This window comes from Dasypus novemcinctus, chromosome 10, assembly GCF_030445035.2.
Source record: "Dasypus novemcinctus isolate mDasNov1 chromosome 10, mDasNov1.1.hap2, whole genome shotgun sequence".
Lineage (NCBI taxonomy): Eukaryota > Metazoa > Chordata > Mammalia > Cingulata > Dasypodidae > Dasypus > Dasypus novemcinctus.
The window spans coordinates 1051189-1070845 of NC_080682.1; the positions used below are offsets into that span (position 1 = coordinate 1051189).

Sequence of the window (19657 nt, forward strand, 5' to 3'; positions counted from 1 at the left end):
CCTCAGAAGTGCCTTTCCTAAGGGAGAACGATTCCCCCAGTTGTTCCGACCACTGGCACTTCGCGCCTGCCCACGCCGGCAAGTGCATGGTTGTGCGGCGTCCCCCTCCCAAGCTGCAAGGCTGGACACAGGCGCCGCGTGAGCCCAGGGTTCAGGCTCTGCCGTGGGGGCAGCAAAGGCCGTAAGAGGGCATCTGGCTGGGATCGCAGGGATGCGGGAGCCCGCGAGGCGGCCCCCGTGGTGGCCCCCGGTGCTCAGCCTCCCCTCCTCCTGCCCGCAGTCCTGAGCACGACGAGCCCGCCTGTCACAAGCTCCAGCCCCGTGACGAGCACATCGCCCATGAGCCTTTCCAGCAGCACCCCCTCAGTCAGCCCGCGCACACCCTCCGGGCCGCCGGCCTCCTCTCCGTCCACCGCACCCAGCCCGACCTGCACATGCCAGTGGTCGCCATGGCTGGATGTCAGTCACCCAGGACGGGGACTGGACAGCGGGGACTTTGACACGCTGGAGAACCTGCGAGCTCACGGATACCGGGTTTGCAGAGCCCCCAGGGCGGTGCAGTGTCGGGCCGAGGAGGCCCCCGACGTGCCCCTCCAAGCCTTGGGGCAGCGGGTCGAGTGCAGTGCAGCCGTGGGGCTCATCTGCTACAACAGGGACCAGGTGTCCGGGCAGTGTGACAACTACCAAATCCGGGTCCTGTGCTGCACCCCGGAGTCCTGTTTCACTTCCACCAGCACAACCCAAACCACACCTTCCACAACCTCCAGGCATGTGGAAACGAGCACCTCACCTAGAACTCACACGGTGACCTCGACACCTGTCCCAGGCCCCTCAACACCTGTCAGAACAACTCCCTCAACCCCCAGCCCAACAGGAACGACGCATTCGGTGTCTAGCACAACAACACAACCTGGAACCAGCCCGATTTCTTGCTTACAAGATGTGTGCAGCTGGACAGAGTGGATTGATGGCAGCTACCCTGCTTCCGGGATAGACGGAGGGGATTTCGACACTTTCCATAATTTGAGATCCAAAGGGTATAAATTCTGTGACAAGCCTAAAAATGTGGAGTGCAGAGCAGAGCGCTTCCCAAATACACCCTTGCCAGAGCTGGAGCAAAACGTAATTTGCAGCAAAACTGAGGGGCTGCTGTGCTTGAACAAGGACCAGCTGCCCCCCATCTGCTATAACTATGAGATCCGCATCCAGTGCTGCGAGGTGGTAGATGTGTGCAGGCAGCGGACCACAGCGCCGGCCACCACCAAGACAAAGCACTCAACCAAACACACACCTGAGCCCACGACACGGACCAGCCTGGCTACGTCCACCAAGCCTGTGTCGACAACTCCCTTGACCTCTTCAGCCTCCACCTCTGGTACCTCAGTCCCCTCCTCCCACCCTTCGCCTACTACAACCCCAGTGCCTGGAACGACAAGTACAGTCTCCACAACCACAGCTCCTGTCCCGACAACGACCACCACGGTCCCCACAACCACTCTCCCTGTTACTGCACCCACCACCGTTCCTGTGCCTCCAACCACAACCACGAGTCCTTTGACCTCACCAACGCCAGTCCCTGCAAGCAACACCTCTGTTCCTGAACCTGGGACGACCCAGTCCACAACCGGGACAACCAACTGCCAGATGCAGTGTTCATGGACCAAGTGGTTTGATGTGGACTTCCCATCCCCCGGGCCCCACGGTGGAGACGTGGAAACCTTCAAGAACATCATCAGGAGAGGGGAGAAGATCTGCCACCGCCACCGCGAGATGATCACCCGGCTCGAGTGCAGGGCGGAGAACCACCCGGAGATCAGCATCGACAAGCTGGGTCAGGTGGTGGAGTGCAACCCCGACGTGGGTCTGGTGTGTCGAAACCAGGACCAGGTGGGGAGACTCAAGATGTGCCTCAACTATGAGATCCGTGTGCTGTGCTGCGAGCCCAAGGAAGGCTGTCCACCCACGACAACTACACCCTTCACCACTGAGAGTGTCACCAGCCCAGCTACGTCCACTGAGCCTGTGCCTACAACACCCTTGACCTCTTCAGCGTCCACCTCTGGTACCTCAATCACCCCCATAAGCCGTTCACCGGCAACAACCCATGTGCCCAGAACCTCAAAACCAGTGTCTACAACTACAGCTCCTGTCCCGACAACTACCACCACGGTCCCCACAACCACTATGCCTGTTCCTTTTACCACCACCTTTCCTGTGCCTGAAACTACAACCACCACACCCAGGACAACCAAGTGCCACCTGCAGTGTTCATGGACCAAGTGGTTCGATGTGGACTTCCCATCCCCTGGACCCCAGGGTGGAGATGTGGAAACCTACAACAACATCGTCAGGAGAGGGGAGAAGATCTGCCACCACCACCATGAGATGATCACCCGGCTCGAGTGCAGGGCGGAGAAACACCCTGAGGTCAGCATCGACAAGCTGGACCAGGTGGTGGAGTGCAACCCCGACGTGGGTCTAGTGTGCCGCAACCAGGACCAGGGGGGGAGACTCAAGATGTGCCTCAACTATGAGATCCGTGTGCTGTGCTGCGAGCACAAGGGAGACTGTGGACCCATGACAACTACACCCTTCCCCACTGAGAGTGTCACCAGCCCGGCTACGTCCACAGAGCCTGTGCCTACAACACCCTTGACTTCTTCAGCGTCCACCTCTGGTACCTCAATCACCCCCACAAGCCGTTCACCTGCTACAACCCATGTGCCCAGAACCTCAAAACCAGTGTCTACAACTACAGCTCCTGTCCCGACAACTACCACCACGGTCCCTACAACCACTATGCCTGTTCCTTTTACCACCACCTTTCCTGTGCCTGAAACTACAACCACCACACCCGGGACAACCACGTGCCACCTGCAGTGTTCATGGACCAAGTGGTTCGATGTGGACTTCCCATCCCCCGGGCCCCATGGTGGAGACGTGGAAACCTACAACAACATCATCAGGAGAGGGGAGAAGATCTGCCACCACCACCGCGAGATGATCACCCGGCTCGAGTGCAGGGCGGAGAAACACCCAGAGGTCAGCATCGACAAGCTGGGCCAGGTGGTGGAGTGCAACCCTGACGTGGGTCTGGTGTGCCGCAACCAGGACCAGGTGGGGAGACTCAAGATGTGCCTCAACTATGAGATCCGCGTGCTGTGCTGCGAGCCCAAGGAAGGCTGTCGAACCACGACAACTCCAACCACCGGAACTAAGACTGTCACCGGCCTGGTTACGACCACCGAGCCTGTGTCTACAACAACACCCTTGACCTCTTCAGCCTCCACCTCTGGTCCCTCAATCCCCTCCTCAAGCCCTTCAACTGCTACAACCCCTGTGCCTGAAACCACAACTACAGTTTCTACAACCACAGTTCCTGTCGGTTTAACCACCACCACGGTCCCCACAACTACTATGCCTGTTCCTTCACCCACAACCATTTTTGTGCCTCCGACCACAAGCACGGGTCCTTCAACCTCGTTACCTCCATTCTCTCTAAGCACCACCTCTGTTCCTGGAACTGGGACGACGCCCTCCACAACCAGGACAACCAACTGCCAGATGCAGTGTTCATGGACCAAGTGGTTCGATGTGGACTTCCCATCCCCTGGGCCCCACGGTGGAGATATGGAAACCTACAAGAACATCATCAGGAGAGGGGAGAAGATCTGCCACCACCACCGCGAGATGATCTCCCGGCTCGAGTGCAGGGCAGAGAACCACCCGGAGATCAGCATCGACAAGCTGGGCCAGGTGGTGGAGTGCAACCCCGACGTGGGTCTGGTGTGCCGCAACCAGGACCAGGGGGGGAGACTCAAGATGTGCCTCAACTATGAGATCCGTGTGCTGTGCTGCAAGCACAAGAAAGGCTGTCCACCCATGACAACTACACCCTTCCCCACTGAGAGTGTCACCAGCCCGGCTACATCCACTGAGCCTGTGCCTACGACATCCTTTACTTCTGCAGCGTCCACCTCTGGTACTTCAATCACCCCCACAAGCCGTTCACCTGCAACAACCCATGTGCCCAGAACCTCAAAACCAGTGTCTACAACTACAGCTCCTGTCCCTACAACTACCTCCACGGTCCCCACAACCACTATGCCTGTTCCTTTTACCACCACCTTTCCTGTGCCTGAAACTACAACCACCACACCCGGGACAACCACGTGCCACCTGCAGTGTTCATGGACCAAGTGGTTCGATGTGGACTTCCCATCCCCTGGGTCCCACGGTGGAGATGTGGAAACCTACAACAACATCATCAGGAGAGGGGAGAAGATCTGCCACCACCACCGTGAGATGATCACCCGGCTCGAGTGCAGGGCGGAGAAACACCCAGAGGTCAGCATCGACAAGCTGGGCCAGGTGGTGGAGTGCAACCCGGATGTGGGTCTGGTGTGCCGCAACCAGGACCAGGTGGGGAGACTCAAGATGTGCCTCAACTATGAGATCCGTGTGCTGTGCTGCGAGCACAAGGGAGACTGTGGACCCACGACAACTACACCCTTCCCCACTGAGAGTGTCACCAGCCCGGCTACGTCCACTGAGCCTGTGCCTACAACACCCTTGACCTCTTCAGCCTCCACCTCTGGTACCTCAATCACCCCCACAAGCCGTTCACCTGCAACAACCCATGTGCCCAGAACCTCAAAACCAGTGTCTACAACTACAGCTCCTGTCCCGACAGCTACCACCACAGTCCCTACAACCACTATGCCTGTTCCTTTTACCACCACCTTTCCTGTGCCTGAAACCACAACCACCACACCTGGGACAACCAAGTGCCACCTGCAGTGTTCATGGACCAAGTGGTTCGATGTGGACTTCCCATCCCCCGGGCCCCACGGTGGAGATGTGGAAACCTACAACAACATCATTAGGAGAGGGGAGAAGATCTGCCACCGCCACCGCGAGATGATCACCCGGCTCGAGTGCAGGGCGGAGAAACACCCAGAGGTCAGCATCGACAAGCTGGGTCAGGTGGTGGAGTGCAACCCTGACGTGGGTCTGGTGTGCCGCAACCAGGACCAGGTGGGGAGACTCAAGATGTGCCTCAACTATGAGATCCGTGTGCTGTGCTGCGAGCCCAAGGAAGGCTGTCGAACCACGACAACTCCAACCACCGGAACTAAGACTGTCACCGGCCTGGTTACGACCACCGAGCCTGTGTCTACAACAACACCCTTGACCTCTTCAGCCTCCACCTCTGGTCCCTCAATCCCCTCCTCAAGCCCTTCAACTGCTACAACCCCTGTGCCTGAAACCACAACTAAAGTTTCTACAACCACAGCTCCTGTCGGTTTAACCACCACCACGGTCCCCACAACTACTATGCCTGTTCCTTCACCCACAACCATTTTTGTGCCTCCGACCACAAGCACGGGTCCTTCAACCTCGTTACCTCCATTCTCTCTAAGCACCACCTCTGTTCCTGGAACTGGGACGACGCCCTCCACAACCAGGACAACCAACTGCCAGATGCAGTGTTCATGGACCAAGTGGTTCGATGTGGACTTCCCATCCCCTGGGCCCCACGGTGGAGATATGGAAACCTACAAGAACATCATCAGGAGAGGGGAGAAGATCTGCCACCACCACCGCGAGATGATCTCCCGGCTCGAGTGCAGGGCAGAGAAACACCCGGAGATCAGCATCGACAAGCTGGGCCAGGTGGTGGAGTGCAACCCCGACGTGGGTCTGGTGTGCCGCAACCAGGACCAGGGGGGGAGACTCAAGATGTGCCTCAACTATGAGATCCGTGTGCTGTGCTGTGAGCACAAGAAAGGCTGTCCACCCATGACAACTACACCCTTCCCCACTGAGAGTGTCACCAGCCCGGCTACATCCACTGAGCCTGTGCATACGACATCCTTTACTTCTGCAGCGTCCACCTCTGGTACCTCAATCACCCCCACAAGCCGTTCACCTGCAACAACCCATGTGCCCAGAACCTCAAAACCAGTGTCTACAACTACAGCTCCTGTCCCTACAACTACCTCCACGGTCCCCACAACCACTATGCCTGTTCCTTTTACCACCACCTTTCCTGTGCCTGAAACTACAACCACCACACCCGGGACAACCACGTGCCACCTGCAGTGTTCATGGACCAAGTGGTTCGATGTGGACTTCCCATCCCCTGGGCCCCACGGTGGAGATGTGGAAACCTACAACAACATCATCAGGAGAGGGGAGAAGATCTGCCACCACCACCGTGAGATGATCACCCGGCTCGAGTGCAGGGCGGAGAAACACCCAGAGGTCAGCATCGACAAGCTGGGCCAGGTGGTGGAGTGCAACCCGGATGTGGGTCTGGTGTGCCGCAACCAGGACCAGGTGGGGAGACTCAAGATGTGCCTCAACTATGAGATCCGTGTGCTGTGCTGCGAGCACAAGGGAGACTGTGGACCCACGACAACTACACCCTTCCCCACTGAGAGTGTCACCAGCCCGGCTACGTCCACTGAGCCTGTGCCTACAACACCCTTGACCTCTTCAGCCTCCACCTCTGGTACCTCAATCACCCCCACAAGCCGTTCACCTGCAACAACCCATGTGCCCAGAACCTCAAAACCAGTGTCTACAACTACAGCTCCTGTCCCGACAGCTACCACCACAGTCCCTACAACCACTATGCCTGTTCCTTTTACCACCACCTTTCCTGTGCCTGAAACCTCAACCGCCACACCTGGGACAACCAAGTGCCACCTGCAGTGTTCATGGACCAAGTGGTTCGATGTGGACTTCCCATCCCCCGGGCCCCACGGTGGAGATGTGGAAACCTACAACAACATCATTAGGAGAGGGGAGAAGATCTGCCACCGCCACCGCGAGATGATCACCCGGCTCGAGTGCAGGGCGGAGAAACACCCAGAGGTCAGCATCGACAAGCTGGGTCAGGTGGTGGAGTGCAACCCTGACGTGGGTCTGGTGTGCCGCAACCAGGACCAGGTGGGGAGACTCAAGATGTGCCTCAACTATGAGATCCGTGTGCTGTGCTGCGAGCCCAAGGAAGGCTGTCGAACCACGACAACTCCAACCACCGGAACTAAGACTGTCACCGGCCTGGTTACGACCACCGAGCCTGTGTCTACAACAACACCCTTGACCTCTTCAGCCTCCACCTCTGGTCCCTCAATCCCCTCCTCAAGCCCTTCAACTGCTACAACCCCTGTGCCTGAAACCACAACTACAGTTTCTACAACCACAGCTCCTGTCGGTGTAACCACCACCACGGTCCCCACAACTACTATGCCTGTTCCTTCACCCACAACCATTTTTGTGCCTCTGACCACAAGCACGGGTCCTTCAACCTCATTACCTCCATTCTCTCTAAGCACCACCTCTGTTCCTGGAACTGGGACGACGCCCTCCACAACCAGGACAACCAACTGCCAGATGCAGTGTTCATGGACCAAGTGGTTCGATGTGGACTTCCCATCCCCTGGGCCCCACGGTGGAGATATGGAAACCTACAAGAACATCATCAGGAGAGGGGAGAAGATCTGCCACCACCACCGCGAGATGATCTCCCGGCTCGAGTGCAGGGCAGAGAAACACCCAGAGGTCAGCATCGACAAGCTGGGCCAGGTGGTGGAGTGCAACCCCGACGTGGGTCTGGTGTGCCGCAACCAGGACCAGGGGGGGAGACTCAAGATGTGCCTCAACTATGAGATCCGTGTGCTGTGCTGTGAGCACAAGAAAGGCTGTCCACCCATGACAACTACACCCTTCCCCACTGAGAGTGTCACCAGCCCGGCTACATCCACTGAGCCTGTGCATACGACATCCTTTACTTCTGCAGCGTCCACCTCTGGTACCTCAATCACCCCCACAAGCCGTTCACCTGCAACAACCCATGTGCCCAGAACCTCAAAACCAGTGTCTACAACTACAGCTCCTGTCCCTACAACTACCTCCACGGTCCCCACAACCACTATGCCTGTTCCTTTTACCACCACCTTTCCTGTGCCTGAAACTACAACCACCACACCAGGGACAACCACGTGCCACCTGCAGTGTTCATGGACCAAGTGGTTCGATGTGGACTTCCCATCCCCCGGGCCCCACAGTGGAGATGTGGAAACCTACAACAACATCATCAGGAGAGGGGAGAAGATCTGCCACCACCACCGTGAGATGATCACCCGGCTCGAGTGCAGGGCGGAGAAACACCCAGAGGTCAGCATCGACAAGCTGGGCCAGGTGGTGGAGTGCAACCCGGATGTGGGTCTGGTGTGCCGCAACCAGGACCAGGTGGGGAGACTCAAGATGTGCCTCAACTATGAGATCCGTGTGCTGTGCTGCGAGCACAAGGGAGACTGTGGACCCACGACAACTACACCCTTCCCCACTGAGAGTGTCACCAGCCCGGCTACGTCCACTGAGCCTGTGCCTACAACACCCTTGACCTCTTCAGCCTCCACCTCTGGTACCTCAATCACCCCCACAAGCCGTTCACCTGCAACAACCCATGTGCCCAGAACCTCAAAACCAGTGTCTACAACTACAGCTCCTGTCCCGACAGCTACCACCACAGTCCCCACAACCACTATGCCTGTTCCTTTTACCACCACCTTTCCTGTGCCTGAAACCTCAACCACCACACCCGGGACAACCATGTGCCACCTGCAGTGTTCATGGACCAAGTGGTTCGATGTGGACTTCCCATCCCCCGGGCCGCACAGTGGAGATGTGGAAACCTACAACAACATCATCAGGAGAGGGGAGAAGATCTGCCACCACCACCGTGAGATGATCACCCGGCTCGAGTGCAGGGCGGAGAAACACCCAGAGGTCAGCATCGACAAGCTGGGTCAGGTGGTGGAGTGCAACCCTGACGTGGGTCTGGTGTGCCGCAACCAGGACCAGGTGGGGAGACTCAAGATGTGCCTCAACTATGAGATCCGCGTGCTGTGCTGCGAGCCCAAGGAAGGCTGTCGAACCACGACAACTCCAACCACCGGAACTAAGACTGTCACCGGCCTGGTTACGACCACCGAGCCTGTGTCTACAACAACACCCTTGACCTCTTCAGCCTCCACCTCTGGTCCCTCAATCCCCTCCTCAAGCCCTTCAACTGCTACAACCCCTGTGCCTGAAACCACAACTAAAGTTTCTACAACCACAGCTCCTGTCCGTGTAACCACCACCACGGTCCCCACAACTACTATGCCTGTTCCTTCACCCACAACCATTTTTGTGCCTCCGACCACAAGCACGGGTCCTTCAACCTCGTTACCTCCATTCTCTCTAAGCACCACCTCTGTTCCTGGAACTGGGACAACGCCCTCCACAACCAGGACAACCAACTGCCAGATGCAGTGTTCATGGACCAAGTGGTTCGATGTGGACTTCCCATCCCCTGGGCCCCACGGTGGAGATATGGAAACCTACAAGAACATCATCAGGAGAGGGGAGAAGATCTGCCACCACCACCGCGAGATGATCTCCCGGCTCGAGTGCAGGGCGGAGAACCACCCGGAGATCAGCATCGACAAGCTGGGCCAGGTGGTGGAGTGCAACCCCGACGTGGGTCTGGTGTGCCGCAACCAGGACCAGGGGGGGAGACTCAAGATGTGCCTCAACTATGAGATCCGTGTGCTGTGCTGCGAGCCCAAGGAAGGCTGTCCACCCACGATAACTCCAATCACTGGAACTAAGACTGTCACCGGCCTGGTTACATACACCGAGCCTGTGTCTACCTCTTCAGCCTCCACCTCTGGTCCCTCAGTCCCCTCCTCGAGCCCTTCAACTACTACAACTCCTGTGCCTGGAACCACAACTACAGTCTCTACAACTACAGCTCCTGTCCCTGTAACCACCACGACGGTCCCCACAACCACTATCCCAGTTCGTTCAACCACCACCATTCCCGTGCCTCCAACCACAAGTCCTTCAACCTCACCAACTCCAGTCCCTGCAAGCAGCACCTCTGTTCCTGAACCTGGGACGACTCACTCCACAACTGGGACAACCAACTGCCAGATGCAGTGTTCATGGACCAAGTGGTTCGATGTGGACTTCCCATCTCCTGGGCCCCATGATGGAGACGTGGAAACCTACAACAACATCATCAGGAGAGGGGAGAAGATCTGCCACCACCCCAACGCGATCACCCGGCTCGAGTGCAGGGCGGAGAACCACCCAGAGGTCAGCATCGACAAGCTGGGCCAGGTGGTGGAGTGCAACCCCGACGTGGGTCTCGTGTGTCGGAACCAGGACCAGGTGGGGAGACTCAAGATGTGCCTCAACTATGAGATCCGTGTGCTGTGCTGTGAGCCCCATGAAGGCTGCTACCCGAGTACTGTGTCTACTCCGACCACCCTTCCCACCTCCACGCTCCCTCCGGTCTCCACCTCCGTCTCCACTGTCTTATCCACCTCCGTCTCCACCGTCTCATCCACTTCTGTCTGCTACTGCCACGTGTTTGACCAGCTGTACCCGTCCGGTATGTACTGTTACCTCCAGTTGTCTTGGGTTGTGTTGAGTGTTCTCAGGTGTACGTTCCCCACTCACGAAGAGCGAATTCCAAAGCAAGGTGAGGACTCCCTCACTCCTCCGATGGCTGGCACTGTTTTATTCTTCATGGGCAGTACCAATACACTCTCCTTGGCCTGCTTCCCTCCTCGGTGGTCCCTCCCTACCATCTTCAGAAAGTAGTAGACCCCCACCCAACAGCTAGATTGTCCTCGGATTTGGGATTAACCTGCTGCTGAAGCATGGTTGACAGTTCCTTCCTTTGGGACGGGCGTCTCGGCCATGGCTCCACTAACCAGCCCCATGCTCCTTTTCCCTGCAGGCTCCATAATATACCGCAAGACAGACCTCACCGGCCACTGCTACTATGCCCACTGCAGTCAAGACTGTCACGTGATCCGACACGCTGCCCAGGACTGCCCGGCCACCACGACACCGGCCACCCCAGCTACACCCCCTCCATCATCCACCCATGTGTCCTCATCTCAAACCACAGTGCCCAGTGGATGTCCAGATGCAGTTCCCCCCAGAAAGGTAACCTCCGACTCCCCTTGTTTCTCCTCGGGGAGCAGCAGCCCATGTCGCTGCAGTACCTTAATGCAGAACCCCCTAGGATCTTTCTGCTTAGGCTGAGGCTCCCAGTTAGCACAAAAGCCAGTGGCAGGTGTGCAATGCAGACTGACCAGAAGATGGTCCTGTTGTAGACACAGAGGGTTCTGAGAGAGCCTGTCAGGCATTGGAGAGGGTGGGGCCAGAGGTTGAGACCCTGCTGGGAACTGGATGACAGGGAGCCAGAGGAGGTACCTGAGGCTCTGGCTGTAGCCAGGTAGGACCTTTGGGGACTTGGGGCAGGGGCACAGGAGCGTGTCCTGTGGAGACCCCTCCGAGGCCGAGAGATTGCCTGCCTGGGTGGTAGTGAGATCCTGTCTTTGCTTCCACAGAAAGGTGAAACCTGGACCATGCCCAACTGCACGCAGGCCACCTGTAAGGGTGACAACATCATCACCCTGGGTCCACGGACGTGCCCACAAAAGAAGAAGCCAACCTGCGCTAACGGCTACCCGGCCCTGAAGGTGGTCGACGAGGATGGCTGCTGCTCCCAGTACAAGTGCCAGTGTGAGCGACTGCGGCAGACTGGGGCAGTGGGGGGGCACTCTGTCTGGAGAGAGGAGGGTGAGATGTGTGCAGGGGCTGCCCTGCCCAAGAGAGCTCAAGTTGGCCATGAGCAGCCATTGCTTCCTCTGCTGGGAAATCAGGGAGCCCAGCAGAGGTAGGGGACCCACGGAAGCAGGAAAAAAATGGGTTTAGATGTCAGGGATGAGTCCCCAACAGCAGGGCCAGGGCAGGTGATGGAGGCCCCCCCAGGCTGGTGCAGAGCGTCCACTCATGACTGTCACGTACAGCAGGACCCTTCCTGGGTGTGGGAAGAGGCCAAGCCCTGCTGGGTGGAAGAAGGTGGGGGGCGGTCTGTTCCTCTCCTCTGAGGCCTCACTGAGCACCTATGGGCAGGGTTTTGTGCAGGTACTGGGTGTGTGTGCGCAAAGGAAGTGGAGGGCCAGCCCCCTTGGGCTGCACCTGCTCCCCACCTGGCGAGGTGGTCAGGGAGGACCAGGCTGCCTCCCAACCTCACCTGTTGGGGAGAGCCCTCGGGTTAAGAGTGGAGGGAGGGCTCTGTAGCCTCTGGTGCTGACCCTACCCCTTGTAAGGGTGCCCCTCATGCCCGGCAGGTGTCTGCAGTGGTTGGGGTGACCCCCACTACATCACCTTCGACGGCACCTACTACACTTTCCTGGACAACTGCACTTACGTGCTGGTGCAGCAGATTGTCCCTGTGTACGGACATTTTCGTGTACTCATTGACAATTACTTCTGTGATGCCGAGGATGGGCTATCGTGCCCGCAGTCCATCATCGTCGAGTACCAGAAGGATCGGGTGGTGCTGACACGCAAGCCGGTTAATGGCGTGATGACCAACGAGGTGGGGAAGCTGCCTGAGCTTGGGCGCCCTTGTGTGCCGAGGCAGGTGGGGAGCATGGAGGGGAGTCGGTGGGCTGTGTGTGAAGCTGATCTGCCTGCTTTTCCGCTTCCCGCTGGCCGTGGTGCTGTGTCCAGATCATCTTCAACAACAAGGTGGTCAGACCTGGCTTCAGGAAAGACGGCATCATCGTCTCCCAACTTGGCATCAAGATGTACGTGACCATCCCCAAGATCGGCGTCCAGGTCATGTTCAGTGGCCTCATCTTCTCAGTAGAGGTGCCTTTCAGCAAGTTCAGTAACAACACCGAGGGGCAGTGCGGTGAGTCCATACCCGGCCCTGGCCCCCAACTCCACCCTGCTTTCTGGAGAGCAGGCTCTTTCCCTGGGCATTAAAATATTGTCCAACTTGTCCCAGCATTAGAAAAGGGCCATGCTTTGGGGAGGCCCCTGCCTGGGGCTGGTATTTTCAGGTGTGGGAGAGAACAGCTCTGTGACACAAACAATGTGCCCAGCTCACATGGGCACCAGCTTTACAGCCAGGTGCCTTGCACCCGAGGAGCACACACCTGTCTGTACTCGTGGCATCACTGTAGGACGGGAACTGGCCCACGGTCCTGCTTCTTAGTGCAGAATAAAGCAGAGAGGTTTAGGACCTGGGCGCTGCATTAGGGCCCAGACCCCAGGTGGGGACACTGAACCTTACAGGTGGGTGGGCAGCTCTGCTGTACCCAGCTGGCCTTGACTCCCACCACGCCCACCTCCAGGCACCTGCACCAATGACCGGAAGGACGAGTGCCGCCTGCCAGGGGGGGCAGTGGCCACCTCCTGCTCTGAGATGTCTGGCCACTGGAGGGTGCACAACAATCAGTCACACTGCGACCATGTCCCAACACCCGGGCCCCCCACCTCACCTACAACCTGCCCACCCTCGCCAATCTGCCAGCTGATTCTGAGCGAGTAAGATGCCAAGCATGAGGAAGGGGGGCGGGCAGCCCTGCCGCGCCCACTGCCCGAAGGGCCGCTGGGGAGGGACTGGGCCTTCAGGCAGCCTCTGAGGGGAGAGGGCACCAGAGCATGGGGGGGCAAGTCCTGGACGGGAGGAGATGGGCATGCCCCGCGTGGGCTGCAATGTGGGTGTGAGCGACCACTGGCCTCCCAGTGGCTCCAAGCGGAGTGGGCGGTGCGAGCTGCCGGGACACCACGCAGGGCTTGGGCCGGGGCTCTGCCCGCTCATGGGCTCCCACACTGGGCCTAAGACCTGGCCCCAAAGCCCCAAAGCCCACACAGGCAGGTTGGCAGGGCCAAGGGAGAGGCCCGGGGGAGGTGGGTTTGAGGGAGGAGACGGACTGTGCCACGGCCAGGCAGCTGCCCTGTGCCTGCTGAATCTGCAGGACCCCCGTCCTGGGAGGACAGGGTGGCTTGGCCCACAGGCGGACAACGACCCTCCCCCCGGGGCTCAGTAGCCTTCACAAAAAGAGGGACCCCGGAGTTAGACCCCCACCCCTGGCTGCCCCCCGCTGCGGAGCTGACCGGTTGCCTGGAGGTGAGTGGCCACATCCACCTGCCCCTGTGCTGCAGGGTCTTTGTGCCGTGCCACGCGGTGATCCCCCCCCAGCCGTACTACGAGGGCTGCGTCTTCGACCAGTGCCACATGCCCGACTGGAACGTGACGTGCTCTGGGCTGGAGCTGTACGCGTCGCTCTGCGCGTCCAGCGGCGTCTGCATCGACTGGAGGGGCCGGACCAACAACACCTGCCGTGAGTGTCCCCAGCCTGGCCGCCCGTGTGTCCTGGGGCCCGGCCTCGCTGTCCTGCACTCAGCCCATTCCTGAGCAGGCGCTCAGGCTACGTCTCCCCCTCACAGCCTTCACCTGCCCTCCCGGCAAGCAGTACCTGCCCTGCGGCCCCACCAACCTCACCTACTGCTACGGGAACGACAGCACCAGCCTCGAGTAAGTGCCCCCCGCCCTGCAGTGCCCCCAGCCCGGTAATGTCCCCACCCTGTAATGCCCCCAGCCCCGTAAATGCCCCCCGCCCTGCAGTGCTCCCAGCCCGGTAATGCCCCTAGCCCTGTAATGCCCCCAACCCCGTAAGTGCCCCCATCCTGTAATGCCCCTAGCCTTGTAATGCCCCCAGCCCTGTAATGCCCCAAACCCTGTAAGTGCCCCCACCCCTCTAGTGCCCCAGCCCCATAAGTGCCCCCAGCCCCATAAGTGCCCCCATCCTGTAATGCCCCCAGCCCTGTAAGTGCCCCAGCCCTGTAAGTGCCCCACCCCCTGTAATGCCCCCAGCCCTGTAAGTGCCCCAGCCTCCCCTGCCTCATCGGTGGGCTGCTGCCTCCACTCGCCTCAGGCCCAGGCCCCATTATCGGGGTTGCCTGGAAGGGGGCTCCTCCTGCTCTGGAGGCAGGGCCCTGCCTGACCCCCCGCCTCCCCCAGGGTCCTCCAGGATGCCGGCCCCATCACAGAAGGCTGCTTCTGCCCAGACGGGATGATGCTCTTCAGCTCCAGCCTGGACACCTGCGTGCCCACCCAGTGCCCGAGTGTGTGGGGGCGTGGGGCTGGGGGTTGGCGGGCAGGGCTGGGCAGGTGGGGGCGTGGGGCTGGGTGCCTTACACTCTGGCCGGGTCACGTCTTCTACCTGGGCTTCCCTACCTGGGGCCTGGGACTGCCCTGCAGACCCCTGGGTTTTCTGCTGGGGCTGGGGTCCTGCCCAGGAAAGTCTGGGGGCTGTGGCCACCCGGTGGGGACCCTCACTCTCCTCTCCTTCCAGGCTGCCTGGGCCCCAATGGAGAGCTGGTAGAGGTGAGTGGGGCCGGGGGCCCCTGAGGAGATGGTTCTGGAGACGGCCAGTGCGGGCTCAGGGGCTGGGGCTCGGGGGGGGGGGGCAGGTATCCCCCAGAAGGCTGAGCGTGTCTTCCATGCCCAAGCCCACCCCTCTCGCCTCGGGGGCTGCAGGGCGGCTCCGAGGATGAGTCCTCGGTCCCTGGGCTTGCGGGGCCCACCCGGCAGGGACCCTTCTGCTCTGCTCGGCCAGTGCCAGTGTCACGGGGAGAGGGCTGGTGGGCCTGCAGTCAGGGCTGCGCTGCGCCACCTCCCTTCACTGGCCAGGCACCTCCGGGAGCCACCTGCACTCCTGAGGGCTGCTCCCCCATTTCCTCCATGCGCCCCTCTGCTCTGAGCCCCAAGACGCCCCTCCCGGCGGTCAGGGCGGCCCGGTTCCCACCGCCAGCCGCCACACTGACGGCCGGGGGCCCCTGCTCCTCCCGTGCAGCCGGGACACACGGTCAGCGCCAACTGCCAGGAGTGCACCTGCGACGGGGCCACCCGGACGATGAGCTGCCGGGCGCTGGCCTGCCCGCCGCCCCCAGCCTGCTCGGGCCACGGCCTTGTGCCCGTGTCCACGCCCCCGCAGCTGGGCGAGTGCTGTGCCCAGTACAGCTGCGGTGAGCAAGGCTCCGCTGGGCAGACGCGGCCCCTCCAGGGACCCAGACCCCCCCCCTCCCCAGCCTGTGCCTTGGGCCGGCGGCACGGGGTGCCCGCCTGGGAGGGGCCCCAACCCCCTCTCCCCGAGGCCCTACCCAGCGACCCCAGCCGGGTGCCTGGGCGTCTGGGCGTGCAGGGGCAGCACTCCCGGAGGCCCGGCCTGAGCGCCCCTTCCGCCCGCAGCCTGCAACAGGAGCTACTGCCCCAACCTGGAGAACGCCTGTCCCCCCGGCACCCGGCTGGTCCTGACCCACGAGGAGGGCGGCTGCTGCCCCGGCTACACGTGCAGTGAGTGTCCCGCGGGCTCAGCCACCCCGGGGTCCGTAACGGGAGCCCACGGCGTGTCCTGCCCAGCCTGTCCCTCTGGGTGGACAAAGCCGGCGAGCGCCGGGACATGCCGAGGAGTTCTGGAGCTGCAGGGGGCAGAGTGGAGGGGGCGGGGGCTCGGGGGGCCGGGGCGGGGTCCCCGGAGGCCGGGCCTGGACACCTGCTTATTCCCTCTGAACAGTCCCCAGTGGCTGCAGTGTCAACGGCACCTTCTACCAGGTAAGACGCAGCCGGGCCCGGGACCCCAGCCGCCCCGCAGGAGGCAGCTGCGCCCCTGCCTTCCTTCCCTGCCCCCTGAGGCGAGACTCGGGGTCCCCGCAGTGCCAGGTCCTGGCGGGCTTGTCCTGCGACCGAGGGATCCTCTGAGCACCTGGGGGGCACTGCCCCTGCCCCCGAACCCCTGCACTGGCCTCCGGCCGGGGCAGGGAGCTGAGCCTCTGGTGTGGCCGAGGCTCCGGCCGATGGGCTCGCCCCTCCCCTGCCACCAGCAGGGCCAGCAGAGCCCCCCGGATCAGCCCTCAGTGACGAGACCCCAGCCCCAAACTCTCCCAGGCCCTCAGGAGGGTGTCCTCACTGGGACGGCCACACGGGGGTCTGCCTGGTGGCATCCGGGTGGAGACATCGGGAAGGCAGCGCTCAGGGCAGGAGGGCGGGGCTGTCCCCACCCCCTGCACAGCCGCACTCACGACGGGGGTGGCCCGGCCCCTCCCCAGCCTGGCGCCGTGGTCTCCTCGGACCTGTGCGGGAAGTGCTGGTGTGAGACCGACAGCGGCCCCGAGATGGACTTGTACGTGGTCAAGTGCGAGATGCAGATCTGCGACCGCCAGTGCCCCAAGGTGAGTGCCAGCCACCCCCAGCCCCGCCCCGGCCCCCGCGGCCCCGGCCGCCCCGGCCGCAGGCTCATGCGCCCGTGGCTCGCCCCCTCAGGGCTTCGAGTACCAGGAGCAGAGTGGGCAGTGCTGCGGCAGCTGCGAGCAGGTGGCCTGCGTCCTCGAGACCAGTGATGGCGCCACCCGCCTCCTCTACGTGAGTTGCCGGCCACCGCGGGGCCAGGGTGGGGGATCTGGTGGGGGCATTCCCAGGGAGCATGGAGGACGCACAAGGGGCACCGGGGCAGCAAGTGGGGTCAGGGGACCCAGGCAAGGCTCCGTCCCCAAAGCCGAGCCCCCAACTCGGCAGCCCGGAGGCAGAAGACAGAACCGAGGCCGGGGCCCAGTCCCACCCGTGTCGCCCCCGCCCCGTGTCCTGGGCGAACGCGGCAGCCTGCCCGGGTGGGAGGGCCTCACCCTGCCGTGGGCCCCCTGCAGCCCGGCGAGATCTGGTCAAGGGACTCCTGTGTGATGCACGAGTGCGAGGTGACCAAGGACGGGCTCTCGGTGGTGACCATCAAGAAGGCGTGCCCTCCGCTCCAGTGCTCTCCGGTGAGTGGGCCAGCGCTGGCTGAGGGGCAGGGCGGGGACCGGGCACCCCTGTTTCCAGGGGCTGCCGAGGGGACCCCCGGCCCCGACGCCGCCCCTCTTTGTTGGCACAGGAGGCGGCCCTGCTGAGCGCGGACGGCTGCTGCAAGCACTGTCCTCTTACAACTACACCACAACCAATCCGTAAGTGGGGCGCGAATGCCAGGCGGGGCCGGACCCCTGCCCGGGGAGGCCAGCAGGGCGCTGGCCAGACCTCACCTGCCCCCTGCGCCCTGCCAGACTCGTGTGCCTTGACCAAAACGAACGTGGTGATCCAGCAGTGGAACTGCAGCTCCGAGGAGCCCGTGAGCGTCGCCTACTGCGGGGGCAACTGCGGAGACACGTACTCCAAGTGCGTGAGCCCCCGCCCCGGGCCTCCCGCGGCTGTGCCCAGACGCACTTGGCCGCGGGTGCAGGCGGGCGGGGCGGGAGGGGCCCCGGGAGGGGCGTGGCGCCCGAGATGAGCCCCGCGGGTGTGCTCACCGTGCGCGCAGCGGCGCATCCCGCGTCCCGCCCGGGGGGCGCACCCCGCGCTGGCAGCGGCTCGGCTCGGCGCGTGGCGTTCCCCGGGGCGGCCCGGCGCTGAGCGGCCTCCGCCCGCAGGTTCTCCTTCGAGGACGGCGTGATGCAGCGCAAGTGCCAGTGCTGCCAGGAGCTGCGCACCTCGCCCCGGACCGTGACGCTGCGCTGCGCCGACGGCTCCCGCCGCGCCTTCAGCTACCTGCAGGTGGAGAAGTGCGGCTGCATGGGCCTGCAGTGCGGCTCGCCGGCCAGCGCCGCGCTCTCGGCGGCGGGGCCCGAGGGCGGGGAAGCAGCGCGAGGCCAGGCGGCCGGGCCCGGCAGCAACTGAGCGGCGCGCCCGGGCCTGCCCCTGACGCCGGCCGCGCTCCAAACGCTTCTCCCAACGTCAGCTCCCAGGACCTCCCGCCCGCCGCTGCCCCCTCGGGTGGGGGCTGCGGGTCCCTCCGCACACCCTGCCCCCTGCGCGGGCGAGGCACCAGCTGCGCCCCAGGGGCCCCGCGCGGGCCTGGGTCTTCCGCGGCCTCATCGTGGCCGCTCACGCCGCCAGTGGGGGGCCCTGCGCCGGTCCGGCCGGTGTCATCTGGTTTCATAAATAAACGTGGAGCGTTTTGCAACCCGTGGACTCTGCGTTTTGGGGCTTATCGGCGACACCCAGAAATGGCAGGGGTGGGGCAGGCCTCGGCCAGTGTCCCTCCCCAGGTCAGCCGGGGGATCCGCACACAGCTGTAGGGACCCCCGGGCCCCTCCACAAAGCTTTCGACTCCACCCATTACGGCGGCACTGTCCCCATGCCCGTCGGGGCTGGCAGGGGGTCTCGAGGAGAGGAGGCCGCACTGCCCGGCCACGGGCAGGCGGAGAGCCAGGGGCGGCCAAGCCTGCGGTCAGCTCAGGCAGGCCCTGCGTCCACCTGTGAAGCCCGGGGCGGGGGGCTGGAGCGTGGGCAGGGCTGGCGGGGAAGGCGCCCCAGAGCGGCCAAGCCAGCAGGCGAGGTGCTGGCCAGCTGGACCCTGGCCAGGGTGTCTGGCTGGCTGGAGTGGCAGGTGGCTGCTCACATGCCCAAAGGGACAGGACTCAGGGTCCTCATGCCAAGTCCCTCATCTCACCAGGGGAAACTGAGGCCCAGGGTGGACGGCAGGGCAGACACAGGAGGCCTGTTTCCCGTCCCCGGGGCTGGGTGGGCAGTTGTCCCCACCCCGGCTCTGGGAGTAGAGTGCCCACTGCTTAGACCCTGCGCTGCCCCTGTGCGAGGACCAGGGGTGCAGGGTGGACCTGGAGGCAAGGCAGTGGGGCAGGGGGCACCCACATCCGTGCCCAGGACTGCCCACTGGGGGCAGCGCGGCAGCACCATCCGGTGCCCATGAGGCCCCTCCAGGCCAGGTCCTGGGCACAGGAGAGCTGCAGCCAC

General features: G+C 62.3%; 1 protein-coding gene across 1 annotated transcript in view; it reads left to right on the forward strand.

Annotated features, from left to right (window-relative positions):
* Nucleotides 1-18861, forward strand: part of MUC5AC (mucin 5AC, oligomeric mucus/gel-forming) — a 33927-nt gene extending 15066 nt beyond the window's left edge. Inside the window, exons 31-51 of the mRNA XM_071217856.1 lie at nt 281-1312; nt 2744-3919; nt 4664-5202; nt 5830-5891; nt 5955-10456; nt 10808-11019; nt 11427-11601; nt 12213-12463; nt 12598-12781; nt 13227-13419; nt 14041-14219; nt 14326-14413; nt 14900-15003; nt 16130-16234; nt 16455-16492; nt 16987-17109; nt 17201-17299; nt 17581-17694; nt 17805-17874; nt 17971-18082; nt 18334-18861. Of these exons, the coding sequence (XP_071073957.1) occupies nt 281-1312; nt 2744-3919; nt 4664-5202; nt 5830-5891; nt 5955-10456; nt 10808-11019; nt 11427-11601; nt 12213-12463; nt 12598-12781; nt 13227-13419; nt 14041-14219; nt 14326-14413; nt 14900-15003; nt 16130-16234; nt 16455-16492; nt 16987-17109; nt 17201-17299; nt 17581-17694; nt 17805-17874; nt 17971-18082; nt 18334-18580 (9605 nt within the window). The 3' untranslated portion in view covers nt 18581-18861. The remainder of the gene's footprint in view (nt 1-280; nt 1313-2743; nt 3920-4663; nt 5203-5829; nt 5892-5954; nt 10457-10807; nt 11020-11426; nt 11602-12212; nt 12464-12597; nt 12782-13226; nt 13420-14040; nt 14220-14325; nt 14414-14899; nt 15004-16129; nt 16235-16454; nt 16493-16986; nt 17110-17200; nt 17300-17580; nt 17695-17804; nt 17875-17970; nt 18083-18333) is intronic.
* Nucleotides 18862-19657: the final 796 nt, after the last annotated feature.